Raw genomic sequence first — 20,000 nt, 5'->3', positions numbered from 1 at the left:
CACCACAATTCTGTTTTATTTATAAAGACGATATTTTATTTGGAACGGTCACGTTTTAATTCAAACACCCACATTTTACTTGAGGCGCGCGGTGCAACAACGCGCGCCTCACTTGAAACAGGAGTAGTTATTATTGTTATACTACTACTACTACTACTACTACTACTACTACTACTACTACCACCACCACCACCACTAATGCTACTACTACTACTACTACTACTACTACTATTACTACTACTACAAAACATCAGTACCGCCACAACCAACAACAATAATAGCGATTTTACCAATAATCCTCTACTACTACTACTACTACTACTACTACTACTACTACTACTACTACTACTGTTGTACTATCATTACTCTTATAACTACTTTTCAGTCCTACTTTTCCTTGTCCTCCTCCTGCTACTATTACTACTATGTCACCTCCGTCAGACATTCGTGGGCGTGCGTAACCTGAGCGTGCTGGAGCGAGTGTTGGAAGCGGAGACGGTGTATCTGGAGCTGGTGCAGGAGGAGCCTTCGGGGGAGACTGTGCTGGCTGTGTTCGAGTCCTCCGTCAGGGACCTCCTCTTCCCCAAGCCAGCAGAAAGGTTGTCCTACTCCGGCGTGGATCTCGACCTACTCATGGAACCGACGCGAGACTTTCCTGTAGGTGGTGTTGGTAGTGGTGGTGGTGGAGTGTTTGTGTGTAGCGTTTTTTGGGTTTTGTTTTACGGTTCTTGTTTTACATCTTGTTCTTCTTGTTCTTGTTCTTGCTCTTGTTTTTCTTTTTGTATGTTTGCGCAGTGTTTTTGTCTTTTGTTATACGTTTCTTTTTTCTTTGCTTATCTGCACGGTGTTTTTTTTTTCCTTTTTTTCTGTGTCTTCTCTTTCGTGTGTATTTATCATCGTTGTTTTGTCTCTTATCGTTTTTTTTTTTTATTATTTATGTAACAGTGGTGTTATAGGAATGTTGTGGGTGTATACTCTGTTCACGATCGTTAGAGGAACAAGCCCCTCCCCCTGGGTGGAGCACGTCAGGGGATCAACGCTCTGGCCTGCTACTGGTTGGCCGTGTTTAGTGAGAGAGAGAGAGAGAGAGAGAGAGAGAGAGAGAGAGAGAGAGAGAGAGAGAGAGTGGGGGGAGGAAGCATTCGGACTGGGTGATGGACTCGAGGGATTAGCAGTAACACGTGAAGGGTAGAGTACTGTCTAGGAGAGCGAGGTGTCCGGCAGTGTTTATCGAGTCACCAAAACAATGTCAAACCCTCCGCCATACCTCGGGACACCGCCACCCAATTGGGATAGAATTCAGGGCCCGCCAAGCTCCGCCGTGAGGGAGGAGGGGCTTGTGCCTCTAGCGATCGTGAACAGAGTATAGTGTTTTTGTCTGTTATGCCTTTTTTTTTTTTTTTATCTGCACAGAGTTTTCTTGCATTTGTTTTCACTTTCGTGTTTAATATTATCGTCGTTGTTTTATTTTTCATTGTTTTCTTTATTTACGTATTTATTTTTTGTTCATGTTCAGTCGTATTTCTTCGTGTTTCGATTATTTTTGTTCGTGTTCTGCTCTCAGGCATTTCTGTTCCTCGTGGTGTTTTTCTTGGTCTTAATAATTTTCGTTTCTTTTTTCCTCTGCACGTTGAATGAAAGGAAAATACATGCGGAAATTCTTAAATAGTTTTTGTTGCAAGAGAGAGAGAGAGAGAGAGAGAGAGAGAGAGAGAGAGAGAGAGAGAGAGAGAGAGAGAGAGAGAGAGAGTGAAGAAAATGAATAAATAATATGTAACTGAAACGTATTATTACTAAATCTCTCTCTCTCTCTCTCTCTCTCTCTCTCTCTCTCTCTCTCTCTCTCTCTCTCTCTCTCTCTCTCTCTCTCTCTCCCCCCACCTACCTACCTACCTCCTCCTCCCTCCCCCTCTCCATCCATCCTCCTCCTCCTCCTCCCTCCCTCTCCCTCACTCTCGCTCTATCCCTCCTCCCCTAGGGCATCATATCACCAAAGATAGAGGTGTCGACGAGGACCAGCGTGAGTGAGACGCGGACGCCCCTTCACCAGTGCAGCCAGGACACGGTGAGCTTCGGCCACGCCCACAACAAGAACACGAAGGTGAGGACACGAGGAAAGGATGTCGCGTATTCAGAAACATTTTGCTCGTTCACTACCGCTATTTTCAAAGGCCACACAGACGGGAGAGAGAAAGTAAAAGACGAGAGAGTGGGGTAAAAGAAGGGAGAGAGGGAAAAAAAGGAAGGAATGGAAGAGAAAAAATACAATTTATTTAATGGGACTGCAACAACTGTGCAGTGGAAGAAGGGGGATAAAAAGGAGGAGAAGTGGAAGAAAGAAAGAAAGAAGAGGGAAAGAAGGGAGATGATGAAACATGAGGGAAAGACAAAAGGAAGAGAAAATGAAGAAAAAAAGAAAGAAAGAAAGAAAAAGGTAAAAAAAAGGCAAGGATAAAAAGATATAAAATGGAGGAAAAATGGAAGAAAGAAAGAAGAGGGAAAGAAGGGACAGAGTGAGAAATAAGGAAGATATACAAAGAAAAAAGTCAAGAAAAAAGAAAGAAAAGGGAAAAAAGGGCATAAAAAGAGGATAAAAGAGATAAAAAGAACGAAAAAGTGGAAAACAGAGGGGAGGCGTGAGGGAGAAAGGTTCTTTAGAGGAAACAAGAACATCCGAGGATAGGTAAAGACAGGAAGGAAAAGATGAATGTGAAGGGAAGGATGGGTGATGAACAAACAAAACAAGAAGGGTGTACCAGAAAAAAAATGAATAAAGAAAAGAGGATTGCATTACAAATATCGAAAAAAAGTAATAATATCATAAATAAAGTTTGCTAAAGAGGAATGGTGGAGAGAAGTCCTGAACCATAGATGGACAAGACAAGGGGGGGGAAAAAAATAAACAGAAAAATAAATGCATCTAAGTCATTTGAACTGGTATTTCCCACGAGGTTTTACTACGCAGCTTACCACAGCATCGCTCTGTGCTCTCGCGTCGCCTTCCTCAGTCACTCTCGATATGTTTGTTACACGTCTTGTTTGCGTGTCTCTTCTGCTTCTATTTGTATTTTATTGTTTTTGTTTTGTCCATCATTTTCATCCATTTATCTGTTTTCATTCCAAACATTCCATTCATCCATTCATTAAAACGTCATTTGTTTGTCTACCTGTTTATTATAACATTCCATTTTATTTGTATTTTACGTGAGGCGACCACGCTGCTTCCACCCACTCGAGTCTTTATCGTGGAAGTCTCTCTCTCTCTCTCTCTCTCTCTCTCACTCTCTCTCTCTCTCTCCTCTCTCTCTCTCTCTCTCTCCTCTCTCTCTCTCTCTCTCTCTCTCTCTTCAATAAGTGTCTTTATCTCTCCCTCAGGCGGTGTTCCGTGCCAATTCCCCCTGACGAAGGGAGGAAAGGAGAAGGGGCGGGAGGAGCCACAGGGGCGTCCAGCCCAGAGGAGGAGAGTGCTCCCGCCCACAGGAGTCCCCGGAGAGGTGAGAGAGAGAGAGAGAGAGAGAGAGAGAGAGAGAGAGAGAGAGAGAGAGAGAGAGAGATTGAACGTTTTGATTAGTCTGATTAGACGTTCCCTGCACCATTCTTCTCGCTTCCTAGATTCTGCACACTCCCCAACCACCTCTCTCCACAGTCGCACACAATGGGCACTAACTTTTACGGGTTGATCTACGGCGGGCTAGTGAGGAGTCTTCGCTTAAACCTTCCTGATGGCGTCCAGACCTCTCCTCAAACACAGTCTGCGACGGGCTGACCTGGTGACACAGCTCATTGTCTGTCGCCTCGTCAAACACGGTAGTTCACAAGCGTTCCAAAATACCTAACCCTTCTTGGCCTCATCGGATGTTCCCATTCTCGCTGCCCAAATTCTGTATTGCTCCCCGAACAATGTATTCCACAGTCGAAAGTACCGGTCATCTACTACTCGTGGAGTGGGTCTGTGGTGAGAGACATGGGCTTTCGTATTCCCTTTTGTCTTGCCTGTATTCTGCAGGCTCCCCAAACACCTCATTCCACAACTGCACACAACTGGCTCTGTCTTCTACGGGCTAATCTACGGCAGCTAATAAATAGGCATCGCTTGCTTCTTCCAGCGGGCTTCCAGGCCTCTCCTCAAACTCAAAAACAGTCTGCGATAGGCTAACCTGGTCACACTCCTCATTGTCCGTCGCCTTCCCAAACACGGTAAGACACAGGCGCTCCAAACTCCCTACCCTTGTTGGCCTGATTGGACATTCCTTGCGTCGTTCTTCTTGCTGCTGTTATCTCCGTTCTTCTCGCTGTCCTTTTCGCTGGGTGGATTCTGCACGCTCCTCAAACATCTCGTTCCACAGCCGCACACCATGGGCATTAACTTCTAGGGGCTGATCTTCTGCGTTTATTGAGGAGTCTTCACTTGCCCTCTTCCTGCTGGAATCCAGTCCTCTCCTCAAACACAGCCTGCTCCTGGCTGACCTGGTCACACTCTTCATAGTCCGTCGCCTCCCCAAACACAGCAGTGCATAGGCGCTCCAGACTTCCTACCCTTCTTGACCTGATCGGACGTTCCCTGCGCCGTTCTTCTTGTTGCCTAGATTCTGTATGTTCCCCGAACGCCGTATTCCACGGTCGCACGTAGCGGTCGTCAACTACCTGTGGACTGGTCTGCGGTGAGGGGCACGGGCTTTCGTCTTCGGTGGGAAGGGCAGATGAAGAGAACTCTGAAGTTTTCTCGACATCCTGTACTGCTCTCTCTTCGTCGTCGCGTTCGTGGCTGAAATCATGCTGGCTTTCCTGCTCGGCGTCGGCGTCGAGGCGAGTCACCGGTGCAGAGGCGATGGTAATCATCTTGTCGGTTTCGGTTCCCTGCAGGACGCCGTCGGTCTCGTTTTCCACACTGTTCGCCTCGCATTCTTCAGAGACGTTGTCAGCCTCCCCATCACTCTCTCCTGGCGGGGGTGTGGTCTCTGGCGCTGGGCACTGGGGCCTGGGGATCTGGTGGATACCAGCTACTCCCTGGGGTCTGGCATCGGCCCATACATTTCCTGCACGAAAACTTCAGCCTGGCCTGAGAGGGCTCGCACTCTCCTATGGGGGAAGCTGCATTTCGGGACTGCTGGTCTCAATACTCACTTGTATCCCACCGGGTAAATGGGCGGGGGTGGAGGGGTGGGCACGGGTGAGGTTTGCACCCAAAACCAGGAAACCTTTTTCCACATCCCCGCCAATCGTCACGTCGAAGGGCACTTTGAGCAGTCTTTCAGCAATGCCGGACACCATGTGGCCCATCTCCACCTGGGGCTCGCGTCTCAGACTGCGCCGCGCGTACAGCCGGATCACCAGCTTGCTTCTGGGGCCCTTCGCGCGGAACGTGGGCGCTTTTCTGCTGGCAAATCTTTGGACGAGTGTGATCTTACCATCCTTCCGAATGGCGTGCACGCTGTCACGTAGCGGCTTCATAGCCAGAGGCACGTGCAGCAGAGGTGTGTGCCGCCAGCCCTTGTAGAACACCGTCAGCTTGGTGGGGGTGCGGGCGTCCTCTTTGTTGAAGACAGCCACGCGAAGAATTTCCAGACAAGCCTTCATGATTCCTTTACCCAAGCTTTGTTCGTCAGCAGGTACGCACACACAGTATTTATGAAGGAAGGTTTGGGAGGGATATTTCTGATGAAAGAACGTGCCACTATGATTGGTGGACTGCTCGAACTTGAATGGCGCCGCGCGGCATCAAGTGGTCATTTTTTGTGTATAATCTGCGCAGTCAAAGCCTTACAGGAAACATTTACCAAATGGCATATCTAATTTTTTTTTATGTGTCAGTGAAGAAAATGTACAGGTAACACAGCAATACAGTGGTTGTTAAGAGCTACATTTTTAAATATAAATGACAACTCACCAGCTTCATGACGCCTGCCCGGTGTTCCCGCCACTCCTGTCAGTGTCCCTTCAGATTGTTTGATAATTCTTTTTAAGTGATGTCAAATAGTGCTATGTTCCATGAATTTTACCCCTTTATTTGTTTGTATTCTTATGCTGATAGTTAGGCTACGTATTGTCATCCAGACGATGCGGTCTGGAGCTGATCTAATACTTTCATCTGCTGATGAAGTACCAGGGAAACATCCTCACTCTCGGAGATGCTGACACTGTAGAATACTCTACCATCTGGGTGTCTTCTGTCTGGATAACCATCCGCCCCAGTACTAAGTGGCTACTCGTATAGTTCCCCTTGCTCTCTCTCTCTCTCTCTCTCTCTCTCTCTCTCTCTCTCTCTCTCTCTCTCTCTCTCTCTCTCTCACTCCAAACTACACACACACGCATACAAACGCACAGAAAGGGAATATCTTCACGGATTGCATTCTCTTAATTTTGCAGCTCACTCGTTACCTTCTGGTGTCCGCGATGCAGGGTTGAACCACCAGTCAGGCAATAAAAGGTCAAGAGGTAAACTCAGAGTAATACACATGCAAGTGCACACGTTCGCTCTCATGGTTTTCCTTTTCCTGCGTGCCTGGCCTCGCTGAAGCTGAATTGTTTTAGTTTAAGTGATCTTTCTTCTTCCCGGAGGAGACTTATGAATGAGTTTCTTTACACACAGTGATGCTATTACCAATAATAGTATTAATGTTAATGATTCATTCTGTTTTAAGAAAGTGAATCGTTGTCCTCCACGGAGCCAATTTCAGAATCTATTTGATATGCACTAATACCAGTGTTAATACTAATATTAGTGAGTGGGTTTTGTCTTTGCAAATTAATTTTTCTTGTCATCCACAGAATCAACTTAAAAATTAGTTCAGTATGTGCTAATACTAATACTATCACTAATACAAACACTAACTATGGATGCGAATTTGTCAATAGGGTGAGAAAATCAAATATGTACACTGAATACTAACGTTAGCGCCGATATTGCTGATATGGCAAAGCTAATGCTACCGCTAGTGTTGGACGCGGAGGGGCCACCGGAAGCATGTCAATTGGCCGGGGAGTATGGCGGCGCCCCGCCGTTACACCCTTGATTGGCTTGCATCCAGCGCCTCGTCCTGGCAGTGCTCCATGTTTTACTGATGCGAGGCCCCCTGCTACGTGGTATTTTATTGTGTCAAGTTCGGAAGGTGGACAGAATGACGGAAGTATTTGTCTGAACTCGATATGAGTGGTTATTATTATCATTATCATCATCATCATTATTATTATTATTATTATTATTATTATTATTATTATTATTATTATTATTATTATTATTATTATTATTATTTTTATTATGCTGCTTGGTTTGCTTCATTGACATCTGAATATCAGACGACGTAGCAGTTTTAATTTTACGGCGCTGGAGGGACAAAAATATTAATAATAGTATACATATGGAGTGAAATATTTGAAACCAGATGAAATAAGGAAACAATACAGAAAAAAAAAAAAAACGTGGTAAATGCCGCGGCGCCGTGCCATTAAAAGAACACAACGAGGCAACGAGGACGAGCATCGTTCACACGAGGGCACTTTTGCTCTCTCACCACGACAATTTTCAAGGCCCACAGAGATGATTAGCCTGGTTCTCAGGACTGTTTCTCCTGTTGGTATTGTAGAAACTCTGTTAATCTGTCACTAAAACCCTAAAAACATCCTTAGATACCCAAGTAACTTCAACTAGGGCTTTTGGAAAGTGGTCAGGATGCGGCATAGAAACATCTAAGAATGATGGTCCAATAAGTCATGCCGGAGAGGGCATTCGTCCCTCCCAGCGCTTTCTTGACTACCGATCACGTTCCTCTCTCTAAATCGACACGCATTCCCGAGCTCGAAGACTGGGGGATGACCTTTTGGGGTGACAAAGAGGAGACAGAAAAGACACCAGCAGCATCTTGAATAATGGCCAGTATGTCATGTCGCACTGAGAGCATCAGCCTTCCTCTTCCGCTGCCTTTCTACATACTACTGACGCCTTCCTCAGTTCTTTACATCGCCTGCACTGAATTCCTCTAATTAACTGCTGTGGTCGCCTATCTAAATTTGCTGCAAGCTTTGGATACGATTACGAAAAACGCCAGTGACAGGAAACGTGAATCGAGTACTTAAACATTTTGGAGCCTGTGGGATTTAATTTTGCGCTTGAAAAATCTTTAGAGTAACTGAAAAAAAAAAAGTCAAGTCTGCAGCATCCTCATAATACAGAGCATCGCGTGGAGTCTGTATACTTGTGTCTCCTCCCGCGGCAATAACACTGGAGAGACAACAAGATGATTGCAAGTCTTGGAAGCGGACGAGGGTGAGGTGTGCAGACGTGTGGTCAGCCAGGCACACCAGGGCTGGTGGGTGGCGGGGTGCTCGTGTGGTGCGGGGAAGGGGAAAAAAGGAGAGCGTGTGTGGGTGTGTATTCTTACAATATGCCGTTTCAAGTATTCCTTGCATATTTATTTAGAGAAGAGGGAGATATACATATACAAATAATTTATATATTAAAAAAAAAGGACACAAGAGATGGTAAACGTTATTTTCAGTATTATGTTCTCACAGTAATTGTAAATGATACAGAAAGGCAAGAAAAATTTTCAGCTTCAATAAAAGATAAGAGAACGAGGTCATCTGATAAAATGGAAGGTCAAGCCAACTGAGGTAAAAAGAAAAAAAAAAAACATATAGAAAACGGAAGGCATCAGGGAAAGGAGAACATAAAGATTGAAGTGCTTATTTGTGGCTACAATATACATATAGATAACCATGGTGGTGGTGGTGGTGGTGTGGTGATGATGATGATAATTATCTTTTTATCTTTCATTGTCATTATGAGTATTCATCATCATCATCATCATCATCATCATCATCGTCGTCGCATCGTCGTCGTCGTCGTCGTCGTCTTCGTGGTCGTCATTATCATCATTATTATTATCATCTGCAGGAGGAAGGAGAGTAAAAGTAGCCGTGTCTGACTTGCGTGCATAGATTTATTGAGGAGAGGAAAGAAAATGTCGAGTTAAACCTAACGATTCCTGCCGTTCAACGTCGTGATGCTTGGGACCGTACTCTCAAATATTTCTGCCCCCACACTTCCACTACACTCAAATTCTCTACCTGAAGTTACACGTGTTTTTAAAGGTGCTTTTTATGATTTTAGTGACAGATTAACGAAATTTCTATATTATTAACAGGAGAAACATTCTTGAAAACCTGGTTAATCATCTCTGTGGTCTTAGAAAGTAATCATGGTGAGAGACCAAGCGTTTCAGCATACTGTTTTTGGAAAGGAGTTAATGTGTTTCAGCTTAGTATTCTGAAACGTTTCGGGGGTGTAACTCTACTACTTTTAACTGACTGTAGTGTTATGTATATCATGTACCAATAAACCCTAACAATCACTAGGGTTTCCAAGAGTATTTGTACGATTACAGCGATAATTGAATGAAGAATTCTGAACCATTAGAAAGAAAAAAAAAAAAAAAACACCCATTAGACTGACTGATCCTCTCTGTGGCCTTTGGGATTAATTCTCATGTGAGCCCGAAGTGTTTAAATAATGTCAAGGATATGTATATTAGTCATGAGTTTCCTATGAAGCGTGGTGCAATGTCGCCTACATTTTTACTTTTGTTTATATGGAAATCTAAGCCAAGAAATAGGGTTACATTTCATATATAGTGCATTTACAAATTCATTTTTATCGATTAATTCGACGAACAATGTAAAACGAACAGCAAAGTGGTTCTGGGAATGACGTATGACGAGACAGAACATAATTTCCTTTCTAATTTCTCGACTAACTGCGTATGCTAAGAGAGAGAGAGAGAGAGAGAGAGAGAGAGAGAGAGAGAGAGAGAGAGAGAGAGAGAGAGAGAGAGAGAGAGAGAGAGAGCTCATATCTTGGTTTTCCCATTCTGAAACGATATCCAAACCCTCATTCAATATTTTTTTGTATTTGTTTAATACTTATTATTTATTTATTTTTATTTTAGATTTATTATCTTATTTATTTATTATTATTTTTTTCTTTTCAGGGGAGACAAGTGTGCGGACCGTTGGCGGCGGCGGTGGTGGCGGTGGAGGCAGTGGCGGTAGTGGCGGCGGTGGTGGTGGTGGTGGTGGTGGTGGTGGAAGAGATGATGGACACAAACCTCGCTTCGTGTATCGAAAACCTGACGATGACCTGCTGTCCCGCCTGCCACCCTCTTCCCCCTCCCGCAACACCAGGTACACACACACACACACACACACACACAGGCAGAGAGAGAGAGAGAGAGAGAGAGAGAGAGAGAGAGAGAGAGAGAGAGAGAGAGAGAGAGAGAGAGAGAGAGAGAGAAATTGTATATGAAGAATTAAACATAAAAAAAAACACATTCATATCATTACACACCTACAGAATTACACATACATATAATTACACATGCACATATAATTGCACATCCAAAAATTACACACACACACAATTACATATCCACAGAATTACACATACATGTAATTACACTGCCAGCACATCCAGACTAACACATCCACAGAATTACACATACATATAATTACACATCCACAGATTTACACGTCCACAGAATTACACATCTACAAAATTACATATCCACAGAATTACACATACATAATAGTTACACATCCATAGAATTACACATCCGCAGAATTACACATACTTATAATAGCACATGCATGAATTAACACGAATTCAGTTATGGATGTATAGAATTACACATGAACACGATTACAATAGCACACAATTATTCATACACTGAATTACATATAAACAGAATTACACATGGCCATAGTAAGTACAGGTGAACACAATGGAATATAAACAGGATTACACATATATACAAACAATTACATATGGAAAACAATTATTCGCACACAATTATACATCCACAATGAACAAAATTACAGATGCATAGAATTGCCCACACACATAATTAATTACACATGAGAAGAGAATTAAACGTACACAAAATTACATATACCACAAGGAAATTAAACATACACATACACACACATACACATGCACACAAAATTGTAGATACTCAGAATTACACACGCACAGAATTAACTGCACACAACGCAAGAGAATTACACACACACACACACACACACACACACACACACACACACACACACACACACACACACACACACACACACACACACACACACACACACACACACACATACACTTACACAAGGAAACATAACTACACAAACCTCAGGGCCCAAATTTGGTGGTCTGCACACACACACACACACACACACACACACACACACACACACACACACACACACACACACACACACACACACACACACACACACACAAAGGTTGAGTGAAGGAGATATTTCTTTTTTTGTTACCTTAAAAAAAAAGGAAAGAAGAAATGCATGGAATGTCCTGCTTGTTTTTTTTTTTTTTTTTTTGTGGAATTTCTTTTCAGTTTGTCATGTATCTTTTCTAAGCGCTTGTTTTTTCTTTTTTTTTTTTTCTGTGTGTGTGTGTGTGTGTGTGTGTGTGTGTGTGTGTGTGTGTGTGTGTGTGTGTGTGTGTGTGTGTGTGTGTATATGTGTATTTTTTTTATTTCTATTTATTTACAATCTTTTTCTACTTTTACCTGTGTATTCTTGTGAAGTTTGCACCTCAGAATGATTTATTTGTTGTTGTTGTTGCTGTTGTTGATGTTGTTGTTGTTGTTGTTGTTGTTGTTGTTGTTGTTGTTGTTGTTGTTGTTGTTTCTATTTCCGTTCCTCCTTTTCCTCCTCTCCCTCCTCCTCCTCCTCCTCCTGCCCCTCCTCCTTCTCGATTGTCTCATCTCTACTTAATTCTGGCACGTTACATAGCAGATTGTATTTCGATGTGTGTGTGTGTGTGTGTGGGTGTGGGTGTGTCCAAGCGTGTACGCGTGTTTAAGTACGTGTGTCATTCAATAGATGTGTTGTGGGTGTATGTGGGTGTGCATGAGTGTTTGTGGGCGTGTATGGATGTGTGTAGGCATGTATGAGTGTTTGTGACCGTGTATCATTCAATCAGTGTGTTTTAGGAATGTTTTGTGTGTGTGTGTGTGTGTGTGTGTGTGTGTGTGTGTGGGTGTGTTTGCTTGTTTTTTACGTGTATGGCTCCTGTCATTCTGTCAGTATGTTTGTCTGTCTTTGTCCGTTTGTCAGTTCGTCTGTCGGTCTGTCTGTCTGTCTGTCTGTTTGTCTGTCTATCTCTCTATCTGTCTATCTGTCTGTCTGTCTGTCTGTCTGTCTGTCTGTCTGTCTGTGTGTTCGTTTGTCTGTATGTTTTTCTGTCTCTCTCTGTGTCCGTTTGTGTGTCTGTCTGTCTGTCTGTCTGTCTGTCTGTCTGTCTGTCTGTCTGTATCTCTCTCTCTCTCTCTCTCTCTCTCTCTCTCTCTCTCTCTCTCTCTCTCTCTCTCTCTCTCTCTCTCTCTCTCTCTCTCTCTCTCTCTCTCTCTCTCTCTCTCTCTCTCTCTCTCTCTCTCTCTGTGTGTGTGTGTGTGTGTGTGTGTGTGTGTGTGTGTGTGTGTGTCTGTCCTACCTGTGGCCTTGTCATTACAGGTACCTGGGCATCCCTAGTCGCTACCTGTCTCGCAGCGCCGGGAACCTATCAGACCTGCCTCGCACCGCCATCACCAGCAGGTAAATGCCCTTGATAGCCCTGCCTTGTTCCTTGGCTACTAGTGATCCTTCCTTCTTGTCTTTCTCCTTCCTTCCTTCCTTCCTTCCTTCCTTCCTTCTTTCCCTCTTTCCTTCCTTCCTTCCTTTCAGCGTGCCTACCTGTCTGCCTATGTCTGTCTCCTCTCGTATCTTTCTTTCCTACTTTTATTTTTCTCTCCTGCCTGCTTGCTCTTCATCCTTTGATCTTTCTTTCCTTCCTTTCCGCCTTCTCTCCTTTCATCCTTCCTTTCCTCATTTGTTCCTTCTCTCCTTCCTTGTTTTTCTTGCTTGCTTGCTACCTTCCTTCCTTCCTCACTATCTTCCTTTCTGTCTTCCTTCTTTCCTCTTTTCCTTCCTTCCTTTCCTCATTTCTCCCTTACTTTCTTCCTTTCTTCATTTCTTCCGTCTTTTCTTTGCTTGCTTGCTTCATTCCTTCCATCCTTCTTTCCTGTCTGCCTCCCTCTTCCGATCTTTCTTTCCTTCTTCCCTTCCCTCCTTCTTCCTTCCTTCTTGCCTGCCTCTCTGCTCTTTCTTTACTACCTACCATTCTTCCTTCCTTCTTTCCGTTTTCCTTTTCTTCCCTTGATTCCTTCCATTTTTATCATTCCTTTTACATCGACAATTCTTCATTATTTTTTTTAATTCCCTTCCTTCTCCCATTCCTTCATTGTTTCATCGTCTTTTTTTATTATTAGTCTATATTCTCTTTTTCTCAGTCGCCTATCTATCCATGTTTATAGAGATAAGTCTAATTTCTTTTTCTTCATTATTACCATTCACCCGTCTCTCTCTCTCTCTCTCTCTCTCTCTCTCTCTCTCTCTCTCTCTCTCTCTCTCTCTCTCTCTCTCTCTCTCTCTCTCTCTCTCTCTCTCTCTGTATATATATATATATATATATATATATATATATATATATATATATATATATATATATATATATATATATATATATATATATATATATTTCCCCCTTCTTTCCCTTTTCTTGCCTTCCCTCTTCCTCGCGACCTCACAATCCATCATTTCCCCTGACGAACCTTGCCACTGTTTCATGCGCCAGCCTGTATTTTTCCCTTCTTTCATCCCTCATGTCCATCCGTCCCTCCTGCCCTCCCTCTTTAGCCTCCTGCCCTTCCCTGCGTGCCTCCTTCTCCCTGCCAATCACAGGAAGCGGCTGCGGTGTCTGTTGAAACTACAATTTGCCAATCCGGAATGACAGAGGTCTGGGGGCTCGTATTGCAGTCCCCGGGGCGTGTAGCGCTAGGCAGGTGTGGGCCTCGTGATGTACTGGCCTCTGTATGTAACGACTTATAGTTTTGGAATGATTTAGGGAAGGGATTAAAAATGTAAGGTAGAAAGGGCCTGTCGGGTGTGAATGTGACAGCAATGTGGGACAGGAACAGCTAACACTCCAAGTACCAAGTAAAGGTGGATTCGCCATAGCAACTTCGTATACCAGGGCTATATTCACTCCCTTGCCTTTTCTTTTCCTGTTCCCTTGATTTATTTGTGTTTATTTTATATTTTTTGGTGTTCATTTAGATATCCGTCATTACCTCTTTCTTTCTCCTACTTTTCTCTCCCTACTCTTTCCTTCTTCTTTGCTCTATTTATTTTTTTTCCTTGCTTCTTGATTCTTTCCTCTGTTTCCGTGTCTTATTATCTTTTGTTTTCTCTGTCTCCGCTTTCTACCTTCAGTCTTTGTATTGTCTTCTTTCTTCCCCTCTCCTTTTTTTTTTTTTCATTCTTCCCTTCTGTCTTCCTTTTACTCTCATCTCACTGGATCCTCAGTTATTCCCATCTTTCCTTTGTTTACTGTTCGCTGGTTACTCATTTCCTCTCTCTATGTCGAAAGGGGAATACTCAAATACCAAATACAAAAAAAAAGAAAAGAATGAGGTAGATGGATACGAAGAAAAGTAGATAGTTAAACAGGTAGAGAGGGGAAGAATAGAGAGTTACTGAGGACTGAATGTGAAGCGAGAGAGAGAGAGAGAGAGAGAGAGAGAGAGAGAGAGAGAGAGAGAGAGAGAGAGAGAGAGAGAGAGAGAGAGAGAGAGAGAGAGAGACCCAAATTCAGCTACCCACACACACACACACACACACACATACACAGGGAAAATCTTGTATCATTGAAAACATATACTATAAAAAAAAAAGAGATTATACTCTATCATATTAATGAAAAAAAAAATGATAAAGTTAAGGGCCATACGCACTGGATGAGGAAAACTAACTAATTTATTGATCACCTCGTCCTGTTGAGAATCTTGATAGCACTTATCTGTTTTTTTTTTCGTTTCATTATCATTCTTGGTAGTAGTTTTGTGTACGTTTTGTTCGGTATGGTGTTTTGTTGTTTATGCTTTGTTGTTGTTGTCGGTAATGGTGGTGGAGGTGGTGGTGATGGTGGTGATATTTGTTGGTGGTGATGGTGGTGGTGGCAGCGGTGGCGTTGGTGATAGCATTGGTGACGGTGGTAGTGGTGATGTTTGTTGTTGTTGGTGGTGGTAGTGGTGGTGCTAAACATGGCTGGGATATGAGCACCAACATACCATTAAGATCCTCTTTCTTGAACACTGTGGCGTCTTGTTTCCACTCTTTACAACACGATGTAGTGGAAGTTGATGTAGTTTTCAAGAGTTTTATCGTGAAAGTTTGGCACGGATTCCTCACCATCTATGTAAAAAGAAGAAAAAGAAGAAGAAGAAGAAGAAGAGGAATAAGAAGAATAAGAATAAGAAGAAAAGAAAGCATTATAAGAACCCCACTTATCAACTCAGTGACCTTTGAAAGAAACCCGGTTAGATAACAAAACAAAGAATATAAACTTAATTTCTAGTGGATGTGTTATCATTTCTCCCTCTCTCAACATCAACGACTGCCCTTGTGTAGAGACAAACCACGTGTGTTGCAACGGGTTTGGCATGTCCTCCAGGCTGCTTGGTGGCACTTGATACATTTCTAAAACATTTATTCATCACCTGTATTTACGAGTGCATTCTAACTTTAATTTGGTGCACAATTTCATTTAATGTTGTTATCGATTTATTTATTTATTTAGGCTAACCATTTTTAAGCCTTAACATTGAGGTCATCAGAATGTTCCCCTCGTCGCTTGGCTTCCTATAGGTCAGCGTGTCTCATCTGGGATACTCAAGGAAAGTTTTTGAGGTGCGCGGTAGCTTTCAAAATATCAGGTCTTCAGTTAATAGTGCTAAGCCTTATGTAGAGTATCTCAACATATTATGATTACCTAGGCAGACTTTCACTGTAAAACTCATATAAGACTGGTTTTATATTACCAAAATTGATAGAAAACCTTAATTTATGAATAAGGATGATACGTAGAAACAGTTAGGTATGTTTTGTACAAGGACTGCCGTCACGTGTAGGCCTGATGGCTTCCTGCAGCTTTCCTTATTTTCTTGTTTTTATTTTCTTAATATATTTGTGAGTCATGTATAGATCGGTTGTTCAAGCTTTCTTCATTTTTTATTTATTTCATTTATTTATTTATTTATTCATTTTTGTGTTTGTATGTTCTTAATATGTTTGCGAGTCATATATAGTCGTCTTGCAGCTTTCCTTATTATTTTATATTATTTTATTTATTTATTTTTTCGGTGTGTGTTTTTATGTTCTTAATACGTTTGCAAGTCATGTATATGCATTTTTTTTTTCATTCACAGTGCGAGTTAATAATTCCGTGAAGCTACAAATTGGTGCTTATTGGGAAAGGGTGTGAGAAGCGTTGCCATGTGGGCGATCTGAGGCTGATATCATTTCCGACATGAATAACATTACTCATATCGTAAGATATATTTCCTGCGTCAAAGCTCCTAAAACTTCCTGTAAATAACCTCGAAGAAACTCAAAAGACCCATCTCAGTCTCACCCTAACCCTCATTACCCTCACATTTACTTTCACCATTAATTTACACTGATTTCATCCATGCCTCACCCTTATCTCACACTGATCTCGCCGTTGTTTCACCCTTGTCTCCTCCTCACCCTCGCCCTAATCTTCACCCTCGCCCTCATCTTCACCCTCATCCTCATCTTCACCCTCATCCTCATCTTCACCCTCATCCTCATCTTCACCCTCATCCTCATCTTCACCCTCATCCTCCTCGCGAATGAAATCTGCCGCTGAATATGAAGGGCGGTGTTTTTAGGAGCTGGATGAGTAAATAACACAATAATCTTGACACGACGCGAGTTGATTACACGGATCAACAACGCGAGACACGGAGACGCGATGCATTAGCTTTCAAATCCCTCACGCTTTCCATTTCTAGATGACTTTCTTGGCGCCTCCCACACCTTTCTATACTTCATCGTATCCTGTTTGTAGATACTTTAAATTATTCATCTAACTGAGTATAACCACAACAGCGTTCTAGTTCCTGATACTTACTACTTCTGTATGACTCTCTTGGCAATTCCTACACCTTCTTCATATAGAAAATTATATCTTATTTGTTCAAACTCTAGATTATTCGCCTAATTTAGCATAACTGTAGCAACCTTGGTGCCACACGCTTTAGTCCGTCACACCCATCCCTTCTGTACGACTTTCTTAGCCAACTTTATATCCTATTTATCTAAACACTAAATTATACACCTAATAAAAAACAGTCCTGTACAACAATTCTCTCTTCCTTATTTATTTTGACTTTTTTTTTTACTCCGTCCTTCCTTTGTTTCCTCTTCCTATTCAGGTGTCAATTCATTTGGTAATTCTTATTTTATTATTGCCCTCCCTCCCTCTCTCTCTCTCTCTCTCTCTCTCTCTCTCTCTCTCTCTCTCTCTCTCTCTCTCTCGTCATATCCTGCCATGGTGCTTAAACCCATACCATTCCCTCCTGTCTGAATCAGGTACGGCAGCCAGAGGAGTGGGCGTGGTCTAGCGAGGGCGGCGAGCGAGGCAGACGGCGGGCGCAGGGGCGTGGGCACCGGTGAAGAGGGCAGCCTGTACATCCACCCGAGGAGACGCGGCCGCGAGGACTTGGGTCACCGCGCCCATGTCACCGTGCTTGAACCGGGTGAGTGGTGCAGGCTGGAGTCCTGTGAGAGGTTCAGAGAGAGAGAGAGAGAGAGAGAGAGAGAGAGAGAGAGAGAGAGAGGAGAGGGGGGAACTATAGGATACAAAACACTCCCCAAGAACAAAATACCCTCTAAACAAAGAAAATTGACAAAAAATAAACAAAAATAAACAGAAAATAAAAAGAAATAAGAATAGATAGGTAAATAGATCAATAAATGAATAAATAAAAGTCAAAACTAAATGTACAGTTAAATAAAATATCTTTGATTAAAACAAAAACTGACAAAAGAAGCAGCACAAAAAGATAATTCAGACTTAGATTAGGTTAGGTTAGATTATTTTGATTATATTCTAAAGGATGGTTTACTAGAAATAAATAATAATACTACTACTAATGATAATGATAATAAGAAGAAGAAAAAGAAGAAGAAAAACAGGAAGGCTGAGATGACGAGTACAGAGATAGACGGATATGAATACAGAGAGACAGATATGAAAGGATGAACGAACGAGACAGGCGTGGGACATTCAAAACAGTTCAAGGACACTCGGACGTAAAAGGAGACACGGTGATAGACGGGCACTTGGGAAGTCCAATACAGGCACGTACAAACAAACAGACACACAGACAACCAGGCAGGGAGGGCAGCAGGCAAACACACCCGAAGAAACACGTACATGCATACATGTACGTGTTTGCAACAATACAAACATGGATAATCATATACATGCAATACGAAATTAAATGCAAAGAAAGGGACACGGAGAGAGAGAGAGAGAGAGAGAGAGAGAGAGAGAGAGAGAGAGAGAGAGAGAGAGAGAGAGAGAGAGAGAGAGAGAGAGAGAGAGAGAGAGAACCCATTATTGAACCGGTCATTTTACAAGTTATACAAATCGTCTTATTATTTTTTCTCACTTTTGAAAGGATAAGAAATTAATGTAATCTCTCTCTCTCTCTCCCGCCTCTCACCATCCCTCCCTCCTTCCTTGCCTCTCTCCCTCCTCTTGCCTTCCCTCCCTTCTTTCTTGCCTCTCTCCCTCCTCTCACCTTCCCTCCCTCCTTCCCTCTCTCCTTCCCTCCCTTCCTCCCTCCGCCCTTCCCTCCTTACTCCCTAACTTCTCACCGCAGACAGAGGCAAGGGGAAGGGAGGGAAGGAAGAGGAGGAGGAAGAAGAGGAGGAGAATAAAAGTTCAAAGTGTCCTCGTCGTGTCCTGTTTCATGTTGGACATACGAATACATGTCACATTTACATTATTATTATTATTATTATTATTATTAGTAGTAGTAGTAGTAGTAGTAGTAGTAGTAGTAGTAGTAGTAGTAGTAGTAATGATAATGGTAATAGTAGGAAAGAGAGAGAGAGAGAGAGAGAGAGAGAGAGAGAGAGAGAGAGAGAGAGAGAGAGAGAGAGAGAGAGAGAGAGAGAGAGAGAGAGAGAGAGAGAGAGAGAGGGGGGGGGGGATAATATAACAAGGAAAAAAATCAGGATTCCAAAGGAAAGTCCAGAGGAAAAAAAATTAGAAACAGTTATTTATTTTCCTCGTGTGTGTGTGTGTGTGTGTGTGTGTGTGTGTGTGTGTGTGTGTGTGTGTGTCCTACAGGTTGAGACTGCAGTCACCTCACACGCTATTTCTATGTTTTTATTTTTTCCTCCATCTCATCTTCCTCCTCCTCCTCCTCCTGCTCTCTTCTCTTCTTAAAATAAATTAATTTTCTTTTTGTCTCGATCTGTCCGTCTGTCTGTATTCCTCTCTCTCTCTCTCTCTCTCTCTCTCTCTCTCTCTCTCTCTCTCTCTCTCTCTCTCTCTCTCTCTCTCTCTCTCTCTCTCTCTCTCTCTCTCTCTCTCTCTCTCTCTCTCTCTCTCTCTCTCTCTCACACACACACACACACACACACACACACACACACACACACCTTTCCTGGAAGCGGTTACGGCAGGTAAGTGTATCGGGCGCCTCCCTCTCCTCTCCACCTGGACATCCGCCTACAGGTGTGTCGCTAGCCAGGTGCACGCGCCAATTAGCTCACCGCACCGCTCCATTACCTTGGCCCCTCACCTGTGCATGTCCGGGGCGCAGGTGCAACTTGATTTGTACCTTGGTGTCTCTCTCTCTCTCTCTCTCTCTCTCTCTCTCTCTCTCTCTCTCTCTCTCTCTCTCTCTCTCTCTCTCTCTCTCTCTCTCTCTGTTATATTATTTTCTCGTGTTCATTATTCTTGTTTTTGTTCTTGTTTGTTTGTTTTTTTCCTTGTTCATGTTTTTTCTTTTCCTTGTTCTTGTTTTTATTCTTGTTCTTGTTCTTCTTGTTATTCTATTTCT

General features: G+C 42.9%; 1 protein-coding gene across 1 annotated transcript in view; it reads left to right on the top strand.

Moving 5' to 3' along the window:
• LOC135103245 (uncharacterized) overlaps positions 1-20,000 on the top strand; it is a 31,883-nt gene that overhangs the window by 640 nt on the left and 11,243 nt on the right. The window contains exons 2-7 of the mRNA XM_064009291.1: positions 442-670; positions 2,071-2,101; positions 3,376-3,494; positions 9,987-10,179; positions 12,532-12,612; positions 17,512-17,678. Coding sequence (XP_063865361.1) covers positions 442-670; positions 2,071-2,101; positions 3,376-3,494; positions 9,987-10,179; positions 12,532-12,612; positions 17,512-17,678 — 820 coding nt within the window. The remainder of the gene's footprint in view (positions 1-441; positions 671-2,070; positions 2,102-3,375; positions 3,495-9,986; positions 10,180-12,531; positions 12,613-17,511; positions 17,679-20,000) is intronic.

Source organism: Scylla paramamosain, chromosome 9, assembly GCF_035594125.1.
Source record: "Scylla paramamosain isolate STU-SP2022 chromosome 9, ASM3559412v1, whole genome shotgun sequence".
NCBI lineage: Eukaryota > Metazoa > Arthropoda > Malacostraca > Decapoda > Portunidae > Scylla > Scylla paramamosain.
This window is presented reverse-complemented; position numbering and strand designations above follow the sequence as displayed.